Source organism: Salmo trutta, chromosome 25 (genome assembly GCF_901001165.1).
Source record: "Salmo trutta chromosome 25, fSalTru1.1, whole genome shotgun sequence".
Lineage (NCBI taxonomy): Eukaryota > Metazoa > Chordata > Actinopteri > Salmoniformes > Salmonidae > Salmo > Salmo trutta.
The window spans coordinates 22,490,688-22,516,665 of record NC_042981.1 but is presented as its reverse complement, the minus strand read 5'-3'; the positions used below and the strand labels follow the sequence as shown (position 1 = coordinate 22,516,665).

Below are 25,978 nucleotides of genomic sequence, written 5' to 3'. Positions count from 1 at the left end.
AGCTAGCAACTTACCTTGGCTTCTTACTGCATTCGCGTAACCTCGTGGAGTGCAATGTAAAGCAGTTGGTTAGAGCGTTGGACTAGTTAACCGTAAGGTTGCAAGATTGAATCCCTGAGCTGACAAGGTAAAAATCTGTCGTTCTGCCCCTGAACAAGGCAGTTAACCCACCGTTCCTAGGCCGTCATTGAAAATAAGAATGTGTTCTTAACTGACTTGCCTAGTTAAATAAAGGTCTAAAAAAAATATAAAAATAAAAAATAAAAAAACGGCCAAATCGGCGTCCAAAAATACCGATTTCCAATTGTTATGAAAACTTGAAATCGGCCCTAATTAATTGGCTGTGCCGATTAATCGGTCGACCTATATTCTGTACGTTTATGATCGGTTCAGATTTGGTCCAGTCCGTCTGTCGATGTTAACATCAAGGCCAGGGTTTACTGGCCAAATTTCAACTACTTTTCAACATCCATGGACTTCTGGTGTCGGTCAGTGCACAGTGGGTAAGCATGCTGGTTACAGTAAATGGAAAAAGAGGGGGCTCATGGGTAGGTGTTTGTAAGAGCTGGGAGAGGTGACATTAACTGGAGAGTGAGAAAGGAAGGGGGGGAGCGGTTGTCCAGACTGACTGTTTTAACACTTGGCTTGACTACTATTCAACAAAACCAAATAAAACAGTTATCAGCTGAACATAACAGTATGCCAGCGGAAGGGAGGTGACTTATTATTTCCCATTGTAGCCAATTCAGTTGCAATAATTCCACTACAGATTTTTTGGAAATTCTGATACTGATTTGGTAATGGAATTCCAAATTTTAATCACTTAATAATTCATAAACAAATTTGATAACAGTAAAATCAGACTAATTGGTAGGTCTACCATTTACTTGTTACTTTTGTGAACTTTCATTGTCCTCCCTCAGTGAGGGAGAGACCATTAGATTTAATTCTGTTACTAAAATATATAAGGCAATATTTCTTAAACTAACAGAAGGTAAAACATTTATCAAACTAAATATATTAGTTGGCAGGGGCCTACACGTAGACATTGTGTTTTGATATATTTCTGATACCCTTTTTAAGCCTTTTCTGGTAATGTTTTCTAAGACCCCTTTTTCATCTGTTAATCCAGAAATCAAAGCCTTTACTTATGAAGCTGAACCTTAACCTGCTCAGGACCTCAGACTGGGGTGTTCATCAAGGATCTCTCTGTACATTGCTCAGCTCATCTTTTCCTTGATCCTGACTAGTCTCTCAGTCGCTTTTAAGATGGGGGAAAATGTATTTTTCAATTTTTATCTATGCCTTCATTTCACCAAAATATAGATTCTTAGGCGCATATCAAAATGAAAGCTATAAACTTCACATGATGGTGCTCATTGGTCCTTTTCGATGGAAATGCCCTCACTCAAACAGCAGACCTCTTTCACACTCTTCTCCTTCTCCTCAAACACTTCCCCTCCTACTCACTAAGTACCCCACCCCCTATTTCTCTAAATACCTCAGGAGCCCTCTAAACCTCACCCCCCTGGTCATAAACGTGACACTCTGCCCGTGAGGGACACATTTGGTGTTGTCACATCACCCTGTCAGAGTGACACATATACAAGGCTCTCCTTTCATTTGCATTGTCTCAATTAGTTTGGTCATAATGAAGCCTGTTAGTGTCATACGTTTAGAATGAATATAGCATTTTGGCCATAGGCAGGACATAAGTCATTCCAGTCAGTGAATTCCATACACATTACAGATTTGTGTTCCTCAACTTTTAATAGTTAAGAAACTGTCATCCAGTTTCTTATCAGCTGCTCTGAAGTGTTTCGACTCAGGATTTTGTTTTAGTCACTGCAACAAACAAATAAATGTTGTGCTGGTCAGTGACTGACAAACTAATACCCTCTTTTTTCCTCCATCAGATGTGAAGAAGGACTGGTCGGACCATGCCCTATGGTGGGAGAAAAAGAAGACGTGGCTGCTGAAGACCCATTGGACCCTGGACAAGTATGGTATCCAGGCAGACGCCAGGCTCCTCTTCACCCCCCAGCACAAGCTGCTGCGCCTGCAGCTGCCCAACATGAAACACATGAAGGTCAAGGTCAACTTCTCCGACCGCGTCTTCAAGGCAGTCTCTGACATCTGCAAGACTTTCAGTAAGTCACCAGTCATTTTGTCAACACTCAATAATGCACCTATCCTACCAATGGTCCTGTACAGCAGCGTTCCCCAACTGGCAGCCCGCGGTCCCCCCAAGTTTTCTGAGCAAAAAAAATGTATATATTTTTTGCATTTACATTGTTGGACATAAGACTTTAAAAATGCTAGGAAAGTGATTTTTAATTTAAGAAAATCTGTTCTCAAGTATTCCCACGCATAATAGGCAGATGTGATCGTATACGGTTTGAAATTATGTTTTAGTCAAACATATCTGTTTGGGCTTTTTATAAAAAATAAATACTTTTTACCCCTTTTTCTCCCCAATTTCGTGATTGCTGCAACTCCCGTACGGACTCGGGAGAGGCGAAGGTTGAGAGCCGTGTGTCCTCCGAAACACGAACCTGCCAAGCCGCACTGCTTCTTGACACACTGGGGCGGATGGCTTCTGGGTTAAGCAAGCAATGTGTCAGAGGAAACACCATACAACTGGCGACCGTGTCAGCGTTCAGGAGTCACTAGAGCGCGATGGGACATGGACATCCTGGCCAGCCAAACCCCCCTTGGCCCAGCATCGTCTGGGTTAATTGTGCGTCACCTCATGGGTCTCCCGGTCACGGCCGGGATCGAACCCGGGTCTGTAGTGACGCCTTAGTTCGCTGCGCCACTGTTTGAGCTTCTTGCAGTCTACAAATGATTTGTAATTATATCCTCCCCCCCCCCAACCATCAGCTCAAGGAAAAATCGGCCCGTGGCTGAATCTAGTTGATGATCCCTGCTGTACAGTATGTACTCTTTCTAACCTTGCCATAATACTGACTGTTGATATTTTTAGGTAAACTAGTGGAAGTGTTTCCGCCTCCCATTGAGCCAGGCATGTCTGCTGCTGCTCCTCTTTTTTTTCCGTTAGCTCAGGCTCTGTTTGATAAACACAACAAAAAGCTATCAGCAATCAACGCTTGCGTCACCTCTCCTAGCAGAGGCACCTTGCCTCTGCTAGACCTGTCCTTGAACTACAGCTGTGAATAATTGTCTGAATCCTGTTTAGTCAACAAAGTTTATCAGTCTAACGCACCTGACTGACTCAAACATTCAGAGAGATGGATATTGTCTCCCATACACACGCTACTGTCTAGATGTAGCCCTCAAGGCTCTGCTCCCTGACGGCTACAGGGCGGTCAGCAGACAGCCTTCCTCTATCCATATCTCTGCCCTATGGCCCTGTCAGCTAATGTTAAAGGTCAAACATCGGAGCCTAATGCCCTCCTGACCTTGTAACACGGATCTCGGTCACTCCTCCATGTCGGCTCCAACCAGAGCCCTCTGTCTCAATGAAGACAGCAGCTGCAGGTGAGGATTTCTATATGAAACCTCCATCAGGCACTTTCTGGCCTTTGTTCAGAAGGCACGGCTCAGGAGTTATGGCTCAGGAGTTATGGCTCAGGAGTTATGGCTCAGGAGTTATGGCTCAGGAGTTATGGCTCAGGAGTTATGGCTCAGGAGATATGGCTCAGGAGATATGGCTCAGGAGATATGGCTCAGGAGTTACGGCTCAGGAGTTACGGCTCAGGAGTTACGGCTCAGGAGTTACGGCTCAGGAGTTACGGCTCAGGAGTTACGGCTCAGGAGTTACGGCTCAGGAGTTACGGCTCAGGAGTTACGGCTCAGGAGATACGGCTGTTTTACTGTTATGGTTGGCTCTCCCAGGTAGCACTGGAACCTTGTTTTTTATTTTGCTAAACTAGAACTTTTATTTATAGAGTCAAAAAGAGGCCTTCTATGAATTCCTTTTCTTTGAAATGAGAAAGGACAAATAACATTTGTTCGAGTATAAATAAACTGGGTGACTCTTATTCAGAGATGGCTAAATAACTAAATGACAAGGGCTAGAAGCAGCACCCTCCCCTCTGCTGTTCAGTCCTCATTAGGAATGCGTCTACCTCTGCCACAATAAATCTGTTTTTCCTTTTTGAGAAATTCAGGACAAATTTCTCTTGGCTGACTTGGCGCATGACTTACGGTGGCTGGGGAGGTACACGCGGTGCGTCTCTGGGAAGTTTTCAATCATATCATTCTTATGGTGACCTCTTCTGGAACTATTTAATTTTTCATTATCTAGGGAACTTTCAGTTGAATCATTTCCTGTGAGTGTGTGTGTGACTGACGGAGTGCTGCACAGCATGGGGAATGAAATGAGGAATAAGCAGGGCCAAGAAGGGAAGACTGGAGGCCTTTCCAACTGGCTGACACTGCAGACAGGCGGAGAGAGAGAGAGGGAGCGGGTTTAGAGATGTATTATCTTTGCAGCTGTACAAGACACTGACGATTCAGACTGACTCCCACTCTTGTCTGTTTCCCCCTCTCTATCTCTCGCTTTCCTCATAATGATTGATTTGGAGGCAGGGGATTTATTTTTAATTTTTGACTTCGGTAATGCAGTAGTTGTTTCCTGGTGCAGACCAAGTTCAGGCCTTCACCACAAGGGAGTTCTGTCTTTCTTTCCCTCTGTCTTTTTCCCGTCACAAACAATATACACGATCTGAACACACATTGCTAACATCCAAACACATTCTTTCTTTCGCTCTCTCTCTACTTCTCATTCCCCCTCTTTCTCTCTTGTCCCGCTCCCTTCCTCTCTCTTTCCCGCTTTACCAGATGCGTAACAGAGCTGGAGTCTCTAGCCATGTGAATCACACACACATTTCGAGAGGGGGATCAATCAAATTATTACAGCACTGCTGCTTTTCTCCCATGTCCACAGCAGCTGGCTAGAGGCCAGTCAGCCAAGCCCACAGACAGTCCATCTAGATGGTGCAGGCAGTGAGACTCATCAGAATACCATAGTAAAATGACCCCTTCACTCTGCTCCAGCTTTCTAACTGTCTTAGTACTATCAATGAGTCACTGGCAGCTCTGTGATCCTGCACAATGTTGTTTATTTGGCTTGTCTCAGTCAGTGAAGGGGAGACATTTTCCGAATTTGGATGGTGAAATACCATGTTTATCCTTCATACTCTGAGCCAATCTAGTAAATGTTTTTTTCCTGATTTGTTTAAAGCTGGCATTGTGTACCAGTAGTGCTACTACCCGATATTGCCCAAGAGGACAGACCTGGGCCAGGTGTGTAAAACTGATCTATAGTGGGCGACAGACTAGGTATCAACCATGACACAGCTGTGCGTCTCATCTGCCTCACAGGAGAGACGGCGAGATCACAGTCCGCAGCAAAAATGTTGGTGCGCATCGCTACCACCCTGTCTGTCTGCAGAGGGAAGCCCAGTATGGGCACTACACAGGGGTGTAGGGAAGGGGACTGCTTTAGCCTACTGGGGGTTTGTTAGATGAATTGGATTGATGCACTATTATTATAGCTAGTGACCTCTTGATATAAGAGCAAAGACACTCCTGGTTCTGGTATAAATGTATGGTTACATTCTGTCCTCTTCAACAAGGTGTTTGTTTCCCTCATGCTGATTTAGTTTACAGTGGAGGTGTTGCACACTGAGAGCGTCATTGTTATAGGGCCCTCAAGCACTCGCACAGCAGGCTGAAGCCTCTTCCATTCCACCAAGGAAGACCGCCAGGAAATGTTGGCCATCACATCTGACTTGTACATAACTGACTGTGGGAGCTGGCCTGACCTGGCGACCTGACCTGGCGACCTGACCTGGCAGCCTGACCTGGCAGCCTGACCTGGCAGCCTGAGGTGTTAGAGGTAGGCCTTAGTCTCTATCAGGTTCTGACCAATGGGACGGTCTAGAGGAGCAGTTAGTGTTATGTCAGTCATGCTGCTTCACTTAGCCTCTCCACTCTGCTCAGAGCTGGCTGGCCTGCTTCACTTAGCCTCTCCACTCTGCTCAGAGCTGGCTGGCCTGCTTCACTTAGCCTCTCCACTCTGCTCAGTTTCTGGTTCTATAGAGACTGCTCCTGAGTCTGTCACTGTGTTGTAGGTCGGCCCTGCCCTGAAGTGGGCCTATGGGGAAGCTGCATAGAGGACAAGAGGGAGGGAGCGAGGAACTGATAGGGATGGATGGAGATATAGAAGAGGGAGAGGTGTAAGGTCAGTTCCCAGGCTCTGTCCTCTGGTGTAGTTGACCAGCGTTCTATTAACAGTTCACTGCGGTCAACTGTGGTCCAGTTCATCTGTGGACCATCACACTGTGGTCTGGTTCACTGTCCAAAGTGTCAAGGCCTGGATGTTGATTAAAATATAAGTGTGGTTTGACCTCAGCTTTATTTCTACCCACAATTAACACACTAGCTTAAATATTAATCTATTAACATTGTATTGTTAGTTTGTCCATCCACAAAATCTCCTGTCCTTAGTCATAATGCAGAAAGGGCATGTTGCTCTGGATAAGTGTCTGCTAAAATGTAAATGGTTGTGTGGGGTGGGTCTCACTCCCATAGCGATGAGACATCTATTCTTACTACTCTACTGCTGAGCTGTCACCCTGGATATTGTCAAAAGGATTTGATTTAAGATGTTTCTTATTTTGTGAGTGTCATGTTTTTGAACCACTTATCGAGCTTTGCAGCCTTGCTCTGGGACCCCATTCTGCTTGGCTCTGGGTAGAAGTTGTCCTTAGCCACAGATCTAGGATCAGCTCAACTACCCAAAGTCATATTAGTGCATAGAATGCAAAACTGACCGTAGTTCAGTGTCTTACGTCAACTTCAGCACCACCTGCAGAGCTCTGGTTGGTATGGCATTATCACTTCGTCCTGCACCCTATCTTTTTTCTGCCTCCCCCTCTCCTCTCCTCCTTCTCACTATTGGCAGGCTGCATCATGGGCCTGCATTCCTCTCCTCCTTTCATGTGACTGATGAAAAGAAGGGCTCTGTCCATTCTTTGTTCAACCCATCTCTTGCAGGTGCTGAGGTCAAAGGTAGCAATCAGCCATTTCCAATACCAAACAGTTATGTGGGTAACAACAGAACTTGAAGCTTTGGTGCAACTCCCATTGACACACTTGTTGACTCACTCCTCTGTGCTCAGCAGTGCTAAGGCTAGGTAGCCCGCCTGCACTCAAATGGCTGTATAAGGGCACAGGGCTTGTGCTGCAATGCAAGAGAGAGGGAGGAAAGGCTAGAGAGAGGGGGAGAGTGAGCTACCATCTGGTAGTTCTTAAAACCTTAGTGCTTTTTGCTATAGTAACACAAACTAAACAAACTACACTCTCCCTCAATCCTACACATACATGTTCTTCCCCAGCAATGGAAAATAGGGAGTGAGTTTTAAAACTGGCAAATATAGGACAAAATGACATTTAAATTCCAGTCACAACCACCCATCTCTTAAATGAGAGTAGAAGCATAGAAAACAGACAGCACAGCCATTTACCCCAGCTGTGCTTTTAGAATCTAGACAGTGCACATCTATCTTTTCCAGATGCATTCTGGCAGATTCAGCCAGCTCCTCAGAGCCGTCCCAAAAATGTCCTGAACGCTGGAGATGAATGTTGAGTGATGGTTCCCTGTTTTCCTCAGCCAACACAGAGGGAGGAGTATGCAGCTCTGTTTTAGTCATTATATCAGGTCTGCAGTATCTGTGTCTGTCAGAGGAGACTTTAAACAGAGCTCCCAGCATAGTTTAATTGCATCTGCGCTCGCGCACACACACACACACACACACACACACACACACAGACCTACACACGCACCCTCAAACTGTGAACTGCAATGTGACTGTTTACTTCTCAGCTAGTCTTTTGATATACACACGCATGTACAGACACACAAGATCTGATATGTAGTTGTTTATGCCATCTGTTGCCTCTCAGCTAGTCTCTCATCCAGTATGTTGTGAAGAAGTGCTAGGCTAGAGTCTATGGTGTTATGACATGTGCTGTTTGTTAGTACAACCAGCTCATTATTTAGTGACTGCTGCTAAACACTGACATTGTGTGATATCAGAGGAGCTGCTGCACTTCACACTGCAGCATATTTAGTGTGTGTACGTGTAGGGCTGTGACGGTCATGGAATTTTGAATGACTGTTATTGGTCAGTGACATGACCGCGGTCACCGGTATAATTGTTTGAAGAGCATTTTTTCTATTTGTTTTAATTGTTAGCTTTTTTATGATGCACATTTTCTCCTCTCCTGACTGCATGTGCTGCTACTGCTGCAGGGAGGGGGACGTTGCCGAGGCAACCAAATACGTGTTTGCTATCACATGTTTGTTTCAGTGAGGGTCCGTGCTATCTGTGATTATTGGGGCCTCACAACTCTGACGTTACCCCATTTTGAAGTTGAAATTTAAAATGGGTAGGGTTTAGAGATGTACCAAGGATACCGTATAGCACTAACCTTTCAGCAAGGAGTAACAAAGTTTCATCACCTTGTAAAGAGTCCATGTTACCGCGGAAACGGACTCAACCGCACGAATGCCCGGCTGTCCCGTCTTCAGTCAGGTTTTTGTGGAACAAAACCCCCAAAAAGTATTTATTATTAATTTGTTAACTGTTATTTTATGTTCATGATGGTCTTCATCCATAATTGTCGGTTACACAATTATTTGTTAATTGTGCCAGCTCTATGTACGTGTACAGTTAGTCGACTAAACACCCCCCCCCCTCGTTTGGGGAAGGTTAGGGGGGTGTTGGGGTCCTCCCCTTGTGCACAGCTCTCTGATGCTCTCCATCTCGCTCTCTTTCTATTTCTGTCTTTCTCATGTCGTCTTTGTGCTGGGTTTGCCTACCTCCTATTCTAATTCTTTAAGTCAACGGTGTGGTTCATGTGAGGCCTGGAGTTGAAAGACTCCTACCTGCAATCTGTAAACCAGGACAGTGACACATCACTTGGTCTGCGTTGGGTTAGCCTTGTTACAAGGCTATGTTTTGGGGATTTAAGCTGAACTCTGACAACCGCCTTGGTTCTTGGGCTCTCCCACTTTTCTCTATCCCCCTCTATCTCACTATATTTCTGGCTATCCCCATATTTCATTCTTTCTCTCATTGAATGCTCTCCACAGGGTCTCTGGATTGGGTTAGTGTTGCACGTTTTAATGTCACATGCACAAGTACAGTCAAATGCCTTTCTTGCCAGCTCTAACACAACATTGCAGTAATCAACAATGTAATACTGAAACAACGAAATAGAAATAAGAACACAAAGTAAGCATACAATATACAGGGTCAATTCCGGTACCATATTTACAATGGGCAGGGATACTGGAGTGATCCAGGTAGATACAGTGCATTGAGAAAGTATTCAGACCCTTTGACTTTTGTAATGTTACAGCCTTACTCTAAAATGTACTTTCTTCTCTCATAAATCTACATACAATACCCCATAATGATAAAGCAAAACGTGTATTATTTTTTTATTTTTGCAAATTAAATAAACTGATATCACCTTTTGACAGTGATTACATCCTTGAGCCTTCTTGTGTATGACGCTACAAGCTTGGCACACCTGTATTTGTGGAGTTTCTCCCATTCTTCTCTGCAGATCCTCTCAAGCTCTGTCAGGTTGTATGGGGAGCGTCGCTGCTCAACTATTTTCAGGTCTCTCCAAAGATGTTCGATCGGGTTCAAGTCCGGCCTCTGGCTGGGCTACTCAAGGACATTCAGAGACTTGTCCCGAAGCCACTTCTGTGTTGTCTTGGCTGTGTGCTTAGGATCGTTGTCCTGTTAGACTGGGGTGAAGGTTTGACTTCTGATGTTCTGAGAGCTCTGGAGCAGGTTTTCATCAAGGATCTCTCTGTACTTTTCTCCGTTCATCTTTCCATCAATCCTGACTAGTCTCCCTGTCCCTGCTGCTGAAAAACGTCCCCACAGCATGATGCTTCCACCACCATGCTTCACCGTAGGGATGGTTCCAGGTTTCCTCCCGATGTGATGCTTGGCATTCAGGCCAAAGAGTTAGAACTTGGTTTCATCAGACCAGAGAATCTGTCATGTGCCTTTTTTACTCAGGGTTCAAGGCCCTTCTCCCCCAAATGCTCAGTTCGGCCCGGCGGCAAGCTCTAAGAAGAGTCTTGGTGGTTCCAAACTTCTTCCATTTAAGAATGATGGACGCCACTGTGTTCTTGGGGGCCGTCAATGCTGCAGACTTCCTTTTTTTGGTACCTTCCCCAGATATGTGCCTTGACACAATCCTGTCTCGGAGCACTAAAAACAATTCCTTCGACCTCCTGGCTTGGTTTTTGCTCTGACATGCACTGTCAACTGTGGGACCTTATATAGACAGGTGTTCCTTTCCAAATCATGTCCAATCAACTGAATTTACCACAGGTGGACTCGAATCAAGTTGTAGAAACATCTCAAGGATTATCAATGGAAACAGGATGTACCTGAGCTCAATTTCAAGTCTCATAGCAAAGGGTCTGATTTCGTATGTAAATAAGGTATTTCTGTAACAAAATGTGGAAAAAGTTAAGGGGTCTGAATACCTTTCGAATGCACTATGTATAGGGGTAAGGTGACTAGGCATCAGGATATATGATAAACAGAGTAGCAGCAGCGTATATGATGATTGTATGTGGCTGGGAGTGTGTGTGTGTGGGTGTGAGCAAATGGAGTGTGTTGGTGTCAGGGTGCGTGTGTGTGTAGTGCCCTTTTTAGTGTGCATCGAGACATAAAAATTAAAATACAGGGCTCAACTCAGTCTGTGTAGTCATGTTGTTAGTTATTTAGCAGTCTTATGGCATGGGGATAAGCTGTTCAGGAGCCTGTAGGTGTCAGACTTGAAGCACCGGGACACTGTTTTGGGGATTTCTTGTGACTCTGTCTCTGTTTCTCGCTCTCGCGCTCTCTCTCTAGACATCCGTCATCCAGAAGAGGCGTCTCTGCTGCGGAAGCCCCGCGACCCCAAGAAGAAGAAGAAAAAGCTGGAGGAGGCTGAGGAGGCGGCTCTGGAGCTGGAGGGGCCACTGCTCACCCCTGGATCAGGTAGTAAGTTTCACTAATTTACCTCAAACACACAATGCCTACCCTGAACCCCATCTCCAACAGCCTTCTACTCCATAGTGTCCTACTGGCAGGGCCTATGGATGCTAACCCAGTTAGCATATGCTGTCCAACCTGTGGATACTGTCTAAATACTATCCCTGTTAGCGGTTAGCAGCTGGGCTAATCTATGTCTTTAACACAGGCTTGGCTCTGTGGCTCTCACATGCTGTTCTGATGAAAGACATTAATAATATAAGGGATGCTACTGTACCAGGGATCTTACCTTGATTGGAGGAAAATCCTTTCATTACACCACCATGAAAGGTCTGTGTAAATCTGGAACATTCTGGTTACACTGTTGTTGTTGGTATTATCTGCCTAAATAAGACTGAGTTTGAGGAGTAAGGGTATGATTTGCAGACTCTGGGTTCCTTACTCCTTGACAGGGAGGGAGTGAATGGTTGGGATTCCTTGCATAGTTGGTCACCCTGCCATTTTAAACCCAAACCAGGCTGCAGAGCAATAGCTACACGCCACCACTCATCCTCCCATCTGCTAGCCCTGTCAGTGAATTTGCTACAGTGATGTGAGGAAGGAGGAGGAACATGGGGCTGTGCTGTGGTATCTATGCAGTGTTAGCCAGCGTTGATCAGGCTAAGGCAGTGTGAATGGGCCTCCATTGTCCCAGCCCTGCCCCTGTATCGACTTGGCCCACCATCCCAAACATACATACACAGCCTGTAGGCTCAAGGAGGGGGTGAGAATGTGAGAAAAGGGGACAGAAGGGGTGAGAGTGGCAGGAGAGGGGAAAAATGGCAGAGTGAGGGGAAAAAGTGAAGGGACATTAAGTCAACAACCTCTGACTCTTGGCTCTCTGTCCAATGTTTTATGTCAATTCTATGCTTGTTGGTTCCCATTGCCATTTGACTCCATGGGTGATCCTGTGAAGTAGTCTGACTTTTTCCTGAGTATTAGAATAGAAGCAGAGTTTCCCTAATTCCTTGAGTTACACCTTTTATTTATATTATACAGTTGAAGTCGGAAGTTTACATACACCTTAGCCAAATACATTTTAAACTCAGTTTTTCACAATTCCTGACATTTAACCTCTCTTGGGTATGTGGGACGTGACCGTATGGGACACACTCCCAACAGCCAGTGAATTAGCAGGGCGGCAAATTCAAAACGACCAAAATCTCATAATTCAAATTTCTCAAACATACGACTATTTTACACCGTTTAAAAGATGCACTTCTCCTTAACTTCTTCTTACGTCTAGGCGTTCCGCCAGCGGAACCCCTAGCCAACAGCCAATGGGATCGCATGGCGCGAAATACAAAAACAAGTAAAATACCACAATTCAATTCTCAAACATACGACTATTTTACACCATTTTAAAGATACACTTCTCCTGAATCCAACCACGTTGTCCGATTTCAAAAAGGCTTTACAGCGAAAGCAAAACGTTAGGATACCACCACAGCAAAAAAACAACACAGCCATTTTCCTAGCAAGGACAGCCATTTTCCAAGCAAGCGTAGCCGTCCAAAAGCACAAAACCAGAGAATGCACTAACCTTTGACGATCTTCATCAGATGACACTCCTAGGACATTGTTAGACAATACATGCATTTTTTTTGTTCCATCAAGTTCATATTTATATCCAAAACCCATTTTACATTGGCGCGTGACGTTCAGAAAATGTATTCACCCTAAAATTCCGGTGAATGTGCACCATAATTTACAGAAATACTCATCATAAAAGTTGACAAAATATATAACAATTAATTAAAGAAGTATAGATGAACTATTCCTTTATGCAAATGCTTTGTCAGATTTCAAAATAACTTTACGGAGAAAGCACATTGTTCAATATTCTGAGTACTGAGCCCCAAGCTATTCAGTTAGCCGTCCAGCCACAGCATCCACAAAACGCTGAAATATGTAAAAAATATTATCTTACCTTTGCTGATCTTCGGCTGAATGCACTCGGAAGGTCTCCCACAATCAATTTTCATTTGTTTGATAAAGTCCATAATTTATATCAAAATAAATCCGTTTTGATGGCGCGTCCAGATCACCATTCCAAAATGCATCTATCCACCGTCGATGAAAAGTTATAAAGTTCCCTCAGCGTTTGTAGAAACATGTCAAACCATGTTCACAATCAATCTTTAGGGTGTTTTTAACGTAGAATTTCAACAATATTCCAACCGGACAATAACAGATTCATTACAGAAGAAAAAGAAAAATGGCTAGCCCTATGTGAGTGCGCACGAGGTAAGTCAATGACCCCAGCCCGACCACTTACTGTTCCTGGTATTATTCAATCACATTGCATTGTGGAAGCCTGAAACAAGGTTCTAATGACTGTTGACATCTAGTGAAAGCCTTAGGAAGTGCAATATGCCATCACAGCCACTGTAGTTTGTTTAGAACATCATTTGAAATGACTACAACCATGTGAGGTCAAACTTCCTGGTTGAATTTTTCTCAGGTTTTTGCCTGCCATATGAGTTCTGTTATACTCACAGACATCATTCAAACAGTTTTAGAAACTTCAGTGTTTTCTATCAAAATCTACTAATAATATGCATATTCTAGTTTCTGGGCCCGAGTAGTAGGCAGTTTAATTTGGGTAAGTTTTTCAACCAGCCTTGAAAATACTGCCCCCTACCCAAGAGAGGTTAATCCTAGTAAAAATGCCATATCTTAGGTCAGTTAGGATCACCACTTTATTTTAAGAATGTGAAATGTCAGAATAATAGTAGAGAATTATTTCTTTCAGCTTTTATTTCTTTCATCGCATTCCCAGTGGGTCAGAAGTTTACATGCACTCAATTAGTATTTGGTAGCATTGCCTTTTAAATGGTTTAACTTCCTCCAGCATCTTCACAAAGTCCTTTGCTGCTGTTCTGGGATTGATTTGCACTTTTCGCAACAAAGTACGTTAATCTCTAGGAGACAGAATGAGTCTCCTTCCTGAGCGGTATGACGGCTGTGTGAACCCATGGTGTTAATACTTGTGTACTATTGTTTGTATAGATGAATGTGGTACCTTCAGGCGTTTGGAAATTGCTCCCAAGGATGAACCAGACTTGTAGAGGTCTACAATTTTTTTTCTGATGTCTTGGCTGATTTTTCCTTTGATTTTTCCCATGATGTCAAGCAAAGAGGCACTGAGTTTGAAGGTAGGCCTCGAAATACATCCACAGGTACACCTCCAATTTACTCAAATGATGTCAATTAGCCAATCAGAAGCTTCTAAAGCCATGACATAATTTTCTGGAATTTTCCAAGCTGTTTAGAGGCACAGTCAACTTAGTGTATGTAAACTTCTGACCCACTGGAATTTCACTTATAATTCACTGTCTGTAAACAATTGTTGGAAAAATGACTTTTGTCATGCACAAAGCAGATGTCCTAACCGACTTGCCAAAACTATAGTTTGTTAACAAGAAATTTGTGGAGTGGTTGAAAAATGAGCTTTAATGACTCCAACCTAAGTGTATGTAGAAAATGATGTGGATATATTGAACCAATATCTCAAGACATCCGTCAGGAAGTTGCAGCTTGGTCGCAAATGGGTCTTCCAAAGTTGTGGCAAAATGGCTTAAGGACAACAAAGTCAAGGTATTGGAGTGGCCATCACAAAGCCTTGACCTCAATCCTATAGATACTTTGTGGGCAGAACTGAAAAAATTGTGTGCGAGCAAGGAGGCCTACAAACCTAACTCAGTTACACCAGCTCTGTCAGGAGGAATGGGCCAAAATGAATCCAACTTATTGTGGAAGGCTACCCAAAATGTTTGACCCAAGTTAAACAATTTAAAGGCAATGCTACCAAATACTAATTGAGTGCATGTTAACTTCTGTCCCACTGGGAATGTGATGAAAGAAATAAAAGCTGAAAGAAATAATTCTCTACTATTATTCTGACATTTCACATTCTTAAAATAAATTGGTGATCCTAACTGACCCAAGACAGGGTATTTTTACTAGGATTAAATGTCAAGAATTGTGAAACTGAGTTTTTAAATGTATTTAGCTAAGGTGTATGCAAACTTCCGACTTCAACTGTATATACACTGTTGTTCAAAAGTTTGGGGTCACTTAGAAATGTCCTTGTTTTTTTTGTAAGAAAAGCAATTTTTAATCTATTTAAAATAACATCAAATTGATCAGAAATGCATTAATGTTGTAAATGACTATTGTAGCTGGAAACAGCCTTTTAAATTTTTTATTTTTATGGAATATCTACATAGGCGTATTTATCAGTAACCATCACTTCTGTGTTCCAATGGCACGTTGTGTTAGCTAATTCAAGTTGATCATTTTAAAAGGATAGTTGATCATTAGAAAACCCTTTTGCAATTATGTTAGCACAGCTGAAAATTGTTGTACTGATTTAAAGAAGCAATAAAACTGGCTTTCTTTAGACTAGTTGAGTATCTGGAGCATCAGCATTTATGGGTCCGATTACAGGCTCAAAATGGCCAGAAACAAAGTACTTTCTTCTAAAACTCGTCTATCTATTCTTGTTCTGAGAAATGAAGGGTATTCCATGCCAGAAATTGCCAAGAAACTGAAGATCTCGTACAACGCTGTGTACTACTCCCGTCACAGAACAGTGCAAACTGGCTCTAACCAGAATAGAAAGAAGAGTGGCTAATGTGAACAGTGAAGAGGCGACTCCGGGATGCTGGCCTTCTAGGCAGAGTTCCGCTGTCCAGTGTCTGTTCTTTTGCCCATCTTAATCTTTTATTTTTTTGGCCAGTCTGAGAGATGTCTTTTTTCTTTGCAACTCTGCCTATAAGGCCAGCATTTTGGAGTCGCCTCTTCACTGTTGATGTTGAGACTGTTGTTTTACGGGTACTATTTAATTAAGCTGCCAGTTTCTAAAACTAGACACTCTAATGTACTTGTCCTCTTGCTCAGTTGTGCACCGGGGCCTCCCACTCCTATTCTGGTTAGAGACAGTTTGCACTGTTCGGTGAAGGGAGTAGTACACAGCGTTGTATGAGATCTTCATTTTCTTGGCAACACACTGCATTTCTGATACATTTGATCTTATTTTAATGGACAAAAAATGTGCTTTTCTTTCAAAAACAAGGACATTTCTATGTGACCCCCATTCTTTTGAACAGGGGTGGGTGTGACTGGTATTGCCCCAAATATCATTTACATTTACATTTTAGTCATTTTAGCAGACGCTCTTATCCAGAGCGACTTACAGTAGTGAATTGCATTGCATACATTTTCTTTTTTTTCTTAATTATTATTATTATTTTTTTTTCTTTTTTTTAATTATAAAATTCGTACTGGGGGCCTCATTCAGTATGGGTGGAATGGGCAGGACTGTAGGGAGGCAGTGGCTGTGTACTACTCACACTGATATTCTATTGATCTATGTTAGTTGTTCGCCAGGGGTTTCTAAAATGAATTAGGCCAAGCTATAACTCTATGCAAAGAGTCAAAATCGCTTTAGGATAAAAAAGACTTGCAGAAAAACGTGTGCGCGCACACACCTCCCCCCAGCTCAGATGGTAGGAGTGAGTAAATGTTTAATGTGCAGTGTTTCATGGCCGAGCTGCTGGGAGTTAATTGCTGACTGTTGTGTTGCTTCCCCTCTGGGAAGGGCTGTGGCCGCCTGATGGGAATCACAAGGTCCAGGCTTTCGATGCAATACACACACACACACACACACACACACACACACACGGATGCACACACAGCCTCTTCCTTACACTTGATGCTATCTGTATGGTGCTCAGCCACTGCCTCTCCCTACAGTCCTGCCCATTCCACCCATACTGAATGAGGCCCTCTGTTGCCTCTGACCTTGACCTGATAACTCCTTATCTCCTTCCCAACACACTCACTGGACAACAGAGGAAATCGGGTGAAGGGGCAATGCTGCGGTCAAGATCAGTTGGCAAGATATGACTTCAAAGTTCACCCTAGACCAAGCAGGATGTATGGGGTTGATCCAGATCGTGTTTAGAACGAGTCAGTTCTGACTCTAAAACCACAACCCATCTCCACCCACGTCTACAGTGTCACTGGAAAATCCCAGACCCCCCCACCCACATTCCATTAACAGAAACATGAATGTTGTTACTATCCATATTACTAACAGTTGACTATGACACAGAACTAGGACTAAGACCATGCTTGCTCCTTCTCTGCCATGGGGTCTGCTACAGCTCTACAATATTCTCATCATGTAAAGTTATGTCCAGGACTTTAATGTCAGTAGGTGTGTTATGTACACTGGGTCATTCTAATGAACACCCTGCCCTGCCTGGCTTTTCAATTGGAGATTTGATAGGACCTGTCCATGGTTTGTCATACCACGTTCCTTTCTCCTCTGCTGAGGGAGCAAAGGGACCTCATCTAATCTAGGGCTGGTTAGATTGGCATACTGGCAGTGCCCTTCCCTGGTATTCATTCTCATCCATGTTCTTTAAAAAAACTCCTACTATACTCCCTACTTTTTCTTCCTTTTTCCTCTTGTCTTATTAAAACGAGAGATTATTAAAATCTCTTTAATCTGTCCTCTTGTTTTTGTTCCTTTTCCTCTGCTTTCCTTCCCTTCCTCCTCCTTTCTCTTTTCCCACTCCAGCCTCTGAGATAATTTACATTGGGCCGGTCAAAGGTAAGGTTTCTCCTGGTCTTCTGTCTGCTTTCTCCCCTTCCTCGCAGCCTCCCGTTTCCCTTACCCCCCCTCACCCCTCAGCTGGAGTGATGGTCTGGTCACCTGACAAGGCTGTATCCATAGGAAGCCAGCTGCTGCCCTTGTCACCTGACTGAGGAAATCAGCTGACTCTGGTTACAAGATAGGCTTTGCCTCACTCCAACAGAACCAAGCTCACTAAAACAAACTTTGCTCACTATGTGTTTGTTTTGCTAGAAATCTGTTCATGTTTTGCTCAGCAGGTACCAGGAAGAGTGAAATAAAATGATTAAGTGGTTGGAAGAAGGATGGTATGTCCACAACAATATATTCACCCAATTTCAAATGGACCACCCCCATTCCCAAATCCATACAGAAGCCATGTGTAGAAACAGAGACACTTTTATACGGTGACGATACCTCCTAGTTTACATCTAGGTGACAAAGCGCTGGGTGGTCTACCCCTCCAGACCCGAGCAGTCCCCAGTGAAAGGGGTTGAAGGATTAGGAAATGTTAACATAGTTGGTGCCCTCCAGCCCATTTGCACTATCCCACTGAAAGTCAACGGCTGGGAGTAACCACTTTAGCCTGACAGTATATACTCTTATCAGCTTTCCCTAGATGTTTGCGATTCCTCCTGTGACCGTATGGGAGAGCAGCACTCTAGCTGACCTACCTTGCCTCCCTCCCTGCATTTATGAGTCAACCTTTATAGAGCCTTCTAGAAACCCTTGCTGTTCTCATTACTTTGACTGTATTAGACACACACACACACACACAGGCCATTTCTTGTTGAGATTGTGGTTAGTGGTTTGGCCTGCCTGCTTTTTCAGGCCAATGGGGCCTGGTCAGCGTGTGGGCTGTTACTACAGCCAAACATTCTGGACAGGCTAGCCAACAGGAAATGTCATGGTTTCACATTGGTTATTTATGTCTTAGTTCAATTATCAATAGCTTAAATCTGAATATAACTCTATTTTTTCATACACACAAAACTATTTATACATGAGCACTTCTCCTCCAGCCAAGGGAGCCCAATATCTCCCTCCAAACGCACATCCACCGTTTTCCCCGAAATGGAACACAAATCAGAGATGCTAGCTTTTACACTTTCGTGTAACACCCTCCACTGCCCCTCCCATATGTTGCTGGTTGTGCTGTATAGTTTGCTCTGTGCACCTCTCAGGTTGTGGACCATGTGCATGATAAAGCGCATCATCAACAGCATTGGCAGGGCATCAAGAGCACCTGTCAGATCGGTGGTGCTACCAACCGCAGGCTGCAAGTGTGTGTTGTGGAACAATGTTCACTTTTATTTGGAGGCACTTGTGCTTTGCACGACACTCACACATGCAGTACCTTCTGTTGCAGGGGACTGTATTGTGACCGTGTTTATCATATTCAGTGTTTTGCGGGTATGGTACTTGTGATGTGTGTGTTTGTCTTGGTGGATGTCACTTACACAATTGGGATCAATTTAGGAAGTGAATTGAAATTCCAATCTAAGAATTGAAAATAATTTTTTTATTGGAATTTCAATCAATCTCTCAAACTGAAATGGAATTGTGCCCAACATTCCTCAGTCTAACCCAGGGTACAAAACGTGTTGTCTGGTTTGCAGGGAGCATCTACTCCAGTCCAGGCCTGTACAGTAAGACCATGACCCCCACCTATGACTCCAGAGACGGCAGCCCCCTGTCCCCCACCACCGCCTGGTTCGGAGACAGCCCCCTTTCTGAGGGCAATCCCAGCATCCTTGCTGTCAGCCAGCCAATATCCTCACCCGATATCCTGGCTAAACTCTACAAGTCCCAGTCCCTCCTGGACAAGGCCAAGATCAACCAGGGGTGAGTCGCCCTAATAATAACCATCTAGCACCAGTCTTCTCTGCTGTAGTGCAACTGGCCCCTGTTTCACAACTTTAAGACTTTGAGGTCATTCTGTTTGTGGAACCTTCTTTCAGAAGTGTGACAGTCACTGTTCTGTCAAATATGGTGTGTTTTATTTCTCCTGTGTGTGAAGGTGGCTGGACTCATCCAGGTCTCTGATGGAGCAGGATGTCAAGGAGAACGAGGTGCTCCTCCTGCGGTTTAAATACCACAGCTTCTTCGACCTCAACCCCAAGGTACAGTACATGGACTTGTTTTTCCATCAGATGAGACTTTAGGGTTTCTCTTAACTTTTATTGCGTTTCTCTGAATTGTGTAACAGCTTACACACCACAAACAAAATATGCACACACACACACACACTCCCCACCAGCTTACATCTGCAGCTGGCAGATTTTGGGGGGCGTAGAGTGGAGAGGAAGTACCCCTCTGGGCCGTCCTGTTTTCTCAGCTGGAATGTCTGAGTGCTGTGTGTGGGTCTATGCTATGTACTTGTGAAGAGGCAGGCTTAGTGCTATGTGTTCTCCCCCCTGCAGTACGATGCCATCAGGGTGAACCAGCTCTATGAGCAGGCCAAGTGGGCCATCCTGCTGGAGGAAATAGAGTGCACTGAGGAGGAGATGATGATGTTCGCCGCCCTGCAGGTGAGACGTGTGTGTGTGCGCGTGCGCATCATGTTAATTGGCCTGGTTGAGGACAGCTTACTAAGCCCTCCAGTAGTTATCTTCTCTATGGGCTCACTGCCCGTTGAACAGAACACGGCAGAACAACTAATGAATTGAATGGGCGTGTTGCCCATGGGTTAGACTTGGATGTGGTGGGTGTCTGGTCTGCTTCAGTACTCAAACTCAGAAACATGGTTCAGCAAATCGACCACTTTTCAACCTCGTTTTCATTATCTCCTGCACAATACCAGTGTCTACATATGTGAAAACGTTACATTTAAAAAAACTTGTGACGTGGGGAGAGAAAATACCCTCCCTCTGGCTAGAAACTCGTTGCAGGTTTTGAAAATCAGTTATTCTTACTTTTAATCCTACCCTGTGATGTCACAGAGAAGCATTTTGTAGGACATTTATCTTTTTAGCACATACAAAACCGGTCAAAAGTTCGGACACACCTACTCATTCCAGGATTTTTCATTATTTTCACTATTTTCTACGTTGTAGGATAATAGTGAAGACATCAAAACTAAGAAATAGCCCATATGTAATCATGTAGTAACCAAAAAAGTGTTAAACAAATCAGAAAATATTTGAGTCTTCGAAGTAGCCACCCTTTGCTTTGACAGCTCTTGGCATTCTCTCAACCAGCTTCATGAGGTAATCACCTGGAATGCATTTCAATTAACAGGTGTGCCTTGTTAAAAGTACATTTGTGGAATTTCTTTCCTTAGTGCGTTTGAGCCAGTCAGTTGTGTTGTGACAAGGTAGGGGTGGTATACAGAAGATAGCCCTATTTGGTAAAAGACCAAGTCCATATTATGGCAAGAACAGCTCAAATAAGCGAAGATAAACGTCAGTCCATCATTACTTTAAGACATGAAGGTCAGTTAATGCGAAAAGTTACCTCTGCTGCAGAGGATAAGTTCATTAGAGTTACCAGCCTCAGAAATTGCAGCCCAAATAAGACACACCTCAACACCAACTGTTCAGAGGAGACTGCGTGAATCAGGCCTTCATGGTTGAATTGCTGCAAAGAAACCACAACTAAAGGATACCAAAAAGAAGAGACTTGCTTGGGATAAAAAACATGAGCAATGTATATTAGACCGTTGGAAATCTGTCCTTTGGTCTGATGAGTCCAAATTTAATTTTTTGTTTCCAACCGCTGTGTCTGAGACGCAGAGTAGGTGAATGAATGATCTCCACTTGGGTGGTTCTCACCGAGGAGGAGGTGTGGGGGTGTTTTGCAGGTGACCCTGTCTGTGATTTATTTAGAAGTCAAGGCACACTTAATCAGCATGGCTACCACAGCATTCTGCAGCAATACGCCATCCCATCTGGTTTGCTCTTAGTGGGACTATCATTTATTTTTCAACAGGACAATGACTCAACACACCTCCAGGTTGTGTAAGGGCTATTTGACCAAGGAGAGTGATGGAGTGCTGCATCAGATGATCTGGCCTCCACAATCCCCCGAACTCAACCCAATTGAGATGGTTTGGGATGAGTTGGATCGCAGAGTGAAAGAAAAGCAGCCAACAAGTGCTCAGCATATGTGGGAACTCCTTCAAGACTGTTGGAAAAGCATTCCAAGTGAAGCTGGCTGAGAGAATGCCAAGTGTCCGAAGCTGTCTAGGCAAAGGGTGGCTACTTTGAAGAATATAAAATTATATTTTGATTTGTTTAACACTTTTTTTTTGATTACAACATGATTCCATATGTGTTATTTCATAGTTTTGATGTCTTCACTATTATTCTACAATGTAGAAAATAGTAAAAAATAAATAAAAACCCTTGAATGAGTAGGTGTGTCTATCCTTTTGACTGGTCCTGTATATAGACACTTGTTTGGTGCTGGCGATAATGAATAGGAGGTTGAAAAGTGGCACAATTGTCCTTTTAACTGTATGCAATATTGTATGCTTGCATGGAACAACTGCAATGAAACCAAAATGATCCTGTCTGTGACGCCTGGGCCTTAGCCCCTTGCTATTTCCGACCCTCGTAAAGCCTGAGTGACAGGACCTGGGGGTGGCAGCGTGTCCTCACCCCAACGGGTAATTATAGAGTACCGTAATTTCCGGACTATTGAGCGCACCTGAATATAAGCCTGAATTAAAAAATATATATATTATTTTGAACATAAATAAGCTGCACATGTCTATAACCAGCAGGTGCCTACCGGTACATTGAAACAAATTAACTTTACACAGGCTTTAACGAAACACGGCTTGTAACAAAAATAAATAGGCTTTAACGAAACACGGCTTGTAACAAAAAATAAAAAAATTGCAGTAAACAGTAGCCTACCAAGAAAGTCATTGGTCACTATCTTCCTCCTCCTGTGCACTGAAACCACTGAAGTCATCTCCTTTCAAAAAAAATTTAAAGCGGGAAAAATCCATATATTAGCCGTGTCATTGTTTAAGCCGCGAGGTTCAAAGCGTGGGAAAAAAGTTGCGGCTTATAGTCCGGAAATTACAGTAACCACAGCTATTAGTGCTGAGCGATTTAGTGCTTTTTGAGGTGCTTTCGGGTTCAGTTATTACAAAATAAACATGGTTTTCGGGTTTTGATACATTTTTATATGAAATGTATAATGCATCAAGTGGGTTGAATGCTGTAGCAACACAGAATGAAACAATGAATTAAAGTCCCATGATGGTAGTGACTGCCCATTACTTCTTATTGACCATTTATTTACAATATTTTATTAAAATAATCTCAGTTGTGTATATTACATTAGTTTTATTATTTCATTCCAAGTCATCATCTGATCTCTATAGAGCTGCGGCCTACTGTATGCTGTCTGTTAAAATCACTATTTTAGTAGTTATTCAATGTAAATAAGGCATACTTTTATGACTGCTGAACACCAGCTATCATTCACTTAGATCATGTATTTTCAGGTAGAGATACCTTGCGAGGCAATTGCTCTCTACCCTGCATTCTTCTCTTTTCTCAACCTCTCCGTGTCTACCCCACGCTATCCTAACATAGCAGGCGTAAAATAAATGCACAGACTGGACAAGTAGGTGCGCAGTGGATTATGGTCATTGTCAGTGGTGATTTTTAGCATGTAAATCTTGGTGGGGCAAAGCTGTCCCAACAGCAGTCCCAACACCTTACCACTGCTATACCTGGCTATCAGCGGAGCCTTGTCTGGCAGAAAAACAGTTAATTCATCCTCATTTACTGCCTTTAAAAAAATAAACAGCTGATATGGCTGACTTGCTTAATTAACCTTTGTGTTGTCTTCAGGGTAAAAAAATGACACGACACCATGTTTAACAGGAGAGAAAACCCCCTAAATGATATTTTTTTTCAACTTGAAATTTGATTACTTTTCCTAGTGACCCCAACATTAGAAAAAGTGAAACATCGCCTTTGTTCATATTTTCATGAAAGCTGTACACCACCAGGGTACAAAGATTGTCTTAGGGTAATTTTTGACCTGTCAGTTATAAAATTGACACACCACAAAGACACACACACACACACACACACACACACACAATGAGAAATTGAGATTGTGTGCTACTGATTGAACCCAGACCCAACTTTATTGTGCATGTGCAGCATCTCCCCTCCACGACCCCACATATGACTGAAGTTCACAGACTAAATAAACAATTTCAGACAAAATAAACATTTCTTGAAAGCATTGTTTACTAATGGGGAATGCAGTCGGAGGCTATAAAGGTGCTGCAGATGAGTCCCTCCAGTTTTCTCTTTACTGAAGCCATGAGTGCACGTTTTAGTGCCCTAGATATTTTTCAGATGTCCAGGAGGAACAAGTGAACAATTTATTTATTTTATTTTTATTTCACCTTTATTTAACCAGGTAGGCAAGTTGAGAACAAGTTCTCATTTACAATTGCGACCTGGCCAAGATAAAGCAAAGCAGTTCGACAACATACAAAAACACAGAGTTACACATGGAGTAAAACAACATACAATCAATGATGCAGTAGAAAAAAATAAGACTATATACAATGTGAGCAAATGATGTGAGATAAGGGAGGTGAAGGCAAAAAAATGTCATGGTGGCAAAGTAAATAAAGTATGGCAAGAAAAACACTGGAATGGTAGATTTGTAGTTTGAAGAAAGTTAAAAGTTAAAATATAAATAATATGATGCAAAGGAGCAAAATAAATAAAATAAATAAATACAGTAGGGGAAGAGGTAGTTGTTTGGGTTAAATTAAAATTAAACAATGATTTAGAAGAGGAGGAGGTATCTGAAGAAGAAGATGAGGAAGAATAGAACCCAGAGCCCGATGCATCATCTTCAGATGAAGAAATCCCCCAAGCTGAAAGACATTTTTGTCAAAGAACAGCAAAATATAACTCACCACATGACAACCAGGGCAGGATGGCAGCACAAAATGTCATAAGGATGACCCCAGGGCCCCAGGCCAGCATTGGTTGAGGGTTTAGTGTTTCGACCCCTATGAGGAGATGCTGATCTGCAGTTTGTTTGGATTAACAGCTAGCCTGTCGCTACCTGTCTGTTAGCACAGCTATCTCACTCTCTCTTGCTAAGTTAAAGGTAGCTGTTGGAGTCATGCCTAAGGTTTCCCTGAAGAGAAGGGGTAGGTTTATTACATTAAGTGGTCTGTGTCCAGGGAGCTGGCTGGCATTAGCAGGCTATCACCTGGATATGTCAGCGTGTCTAAGTATAGCGATTAGCCCGCCATGTCCAGCTCAGTAAACAGGCCTGTATTTGGAGTCCTGCCCATGGGGTGGAGAATAAAAGCGCAGGGCATGGTCTGCCAATCAGCCTTCTGCTCCAAATTCCAACCCTATACATACAACGCACACACCAGTAAAACACATCCCAGAAACACATGCGTGCACCAGAAACACAGTGTAGTGTGGGTGTCAGAGGTAGATGTATGGGGAGATTCTCATTTGGACTGTCCTCTCTCCTCTGTCACCCGGAAACCAATAAGTGGTTGAGTGTTGTGGCAATTTGTTAGTAGGTAAACAGGAGTGTCCTCCCCTCTCGATAGCCACCTTTCATTGAGGATACTTATGTTTATCCTAACTAATATTTTTGGATCACTCTACACATTTATTTTGAGATCCACCCCCTGTAAACATAATTTGTGTAATGACGTGCGAGTGGAGAATGAACGTCTCATTTCAAGCAAACAAATTTCCAACCACTTTCACTCTCCTCGCCGACTCTCCTCGATTAACTTTGACCTTTTTCAAAAGGAGGCAAGGGAGGAGAGAGGACGCAGGAGGTGAGCAAATCTAATTGAGAAAATGCCATGGTGACATAGAAGCCTTTGTCCTACGTTCTGAAACCCTAGCTGGCTATGGGCGCTTCCGCCACAGCGTCCTGAAATACGCCTCTTTTCCTTTCCAGCCCCCTCTACCTCTCTCACCCCCACACCACCTCACTCACTCCCTCCAGGCAGCTGTTCATTCATATATCGAATGGGACTAGTGGGAGGTGGGGTGGCTTGAAAGTATAAATACCGTTTGTCAACAAGTTGTATTGAGTGTTGGTGAGTCATAGGCTTAGTGCCACTGTGGGGTGGATCAGACCGTTCTGAGACTGACTCTCGTTGGTCCACATGATAATGAGTGAATGGCCAGGCAAGGTCAGGGACTCTCCCCAATATTACAAACAGGATTCTGAACAGAGGAGATGGTATTTCCATTGTGAATCAGTGTAGAAATGTTGC

At 43.4% G+C, this 25,978-nt stretch overlaps 1 protein-coding gene across 7 annotated transcripts in view; it reads left to right on the top strand.

The window, feature by feature from the left end:
- LOC115162163 (fermitin family homolog 2) overlaps window positions 1–25,978 on the top strand; it is a 79,745-nt gene that overhangs the window by 35,265 nt on the left and 18,502 nt on the right. For 3 of the 7 annotated variants that reach the window (XM_029713197.1, XM_029713195.1, XM_029713199.1), the window contains exons 3-8: window positions 1,917–2,150; window positions 10,920–11,051; window positions 17,674–17,706; window positions 19,347–19,572; window positions 19,748–19,850; window positions 20,151–20,258. In XM_029713197.1, the coding sequence (XP_029569057.1) occupies window positions 1,917–2,150; window positions 10,920–11,051; window positions 17,674–17,706; window positions 19,347–19,572; window positions 19,748–19,850; window positions 20,151–20,258 (836 nt within the window). The remainder of the gene's footprint in view (window positions 1–1,916; window positions 2,151–10,919; window positions 11,052–17,673; window positions 17,707–19,346; window positions 19,573–19,747; window positions 19,851–20,150; window positions 20,259–25,978) is intronic. The other 4 variants (XM_029713202.1, XM_029713201.1, XM_029713198.1 and 1 more) reach the window with 3 other exon arrangements.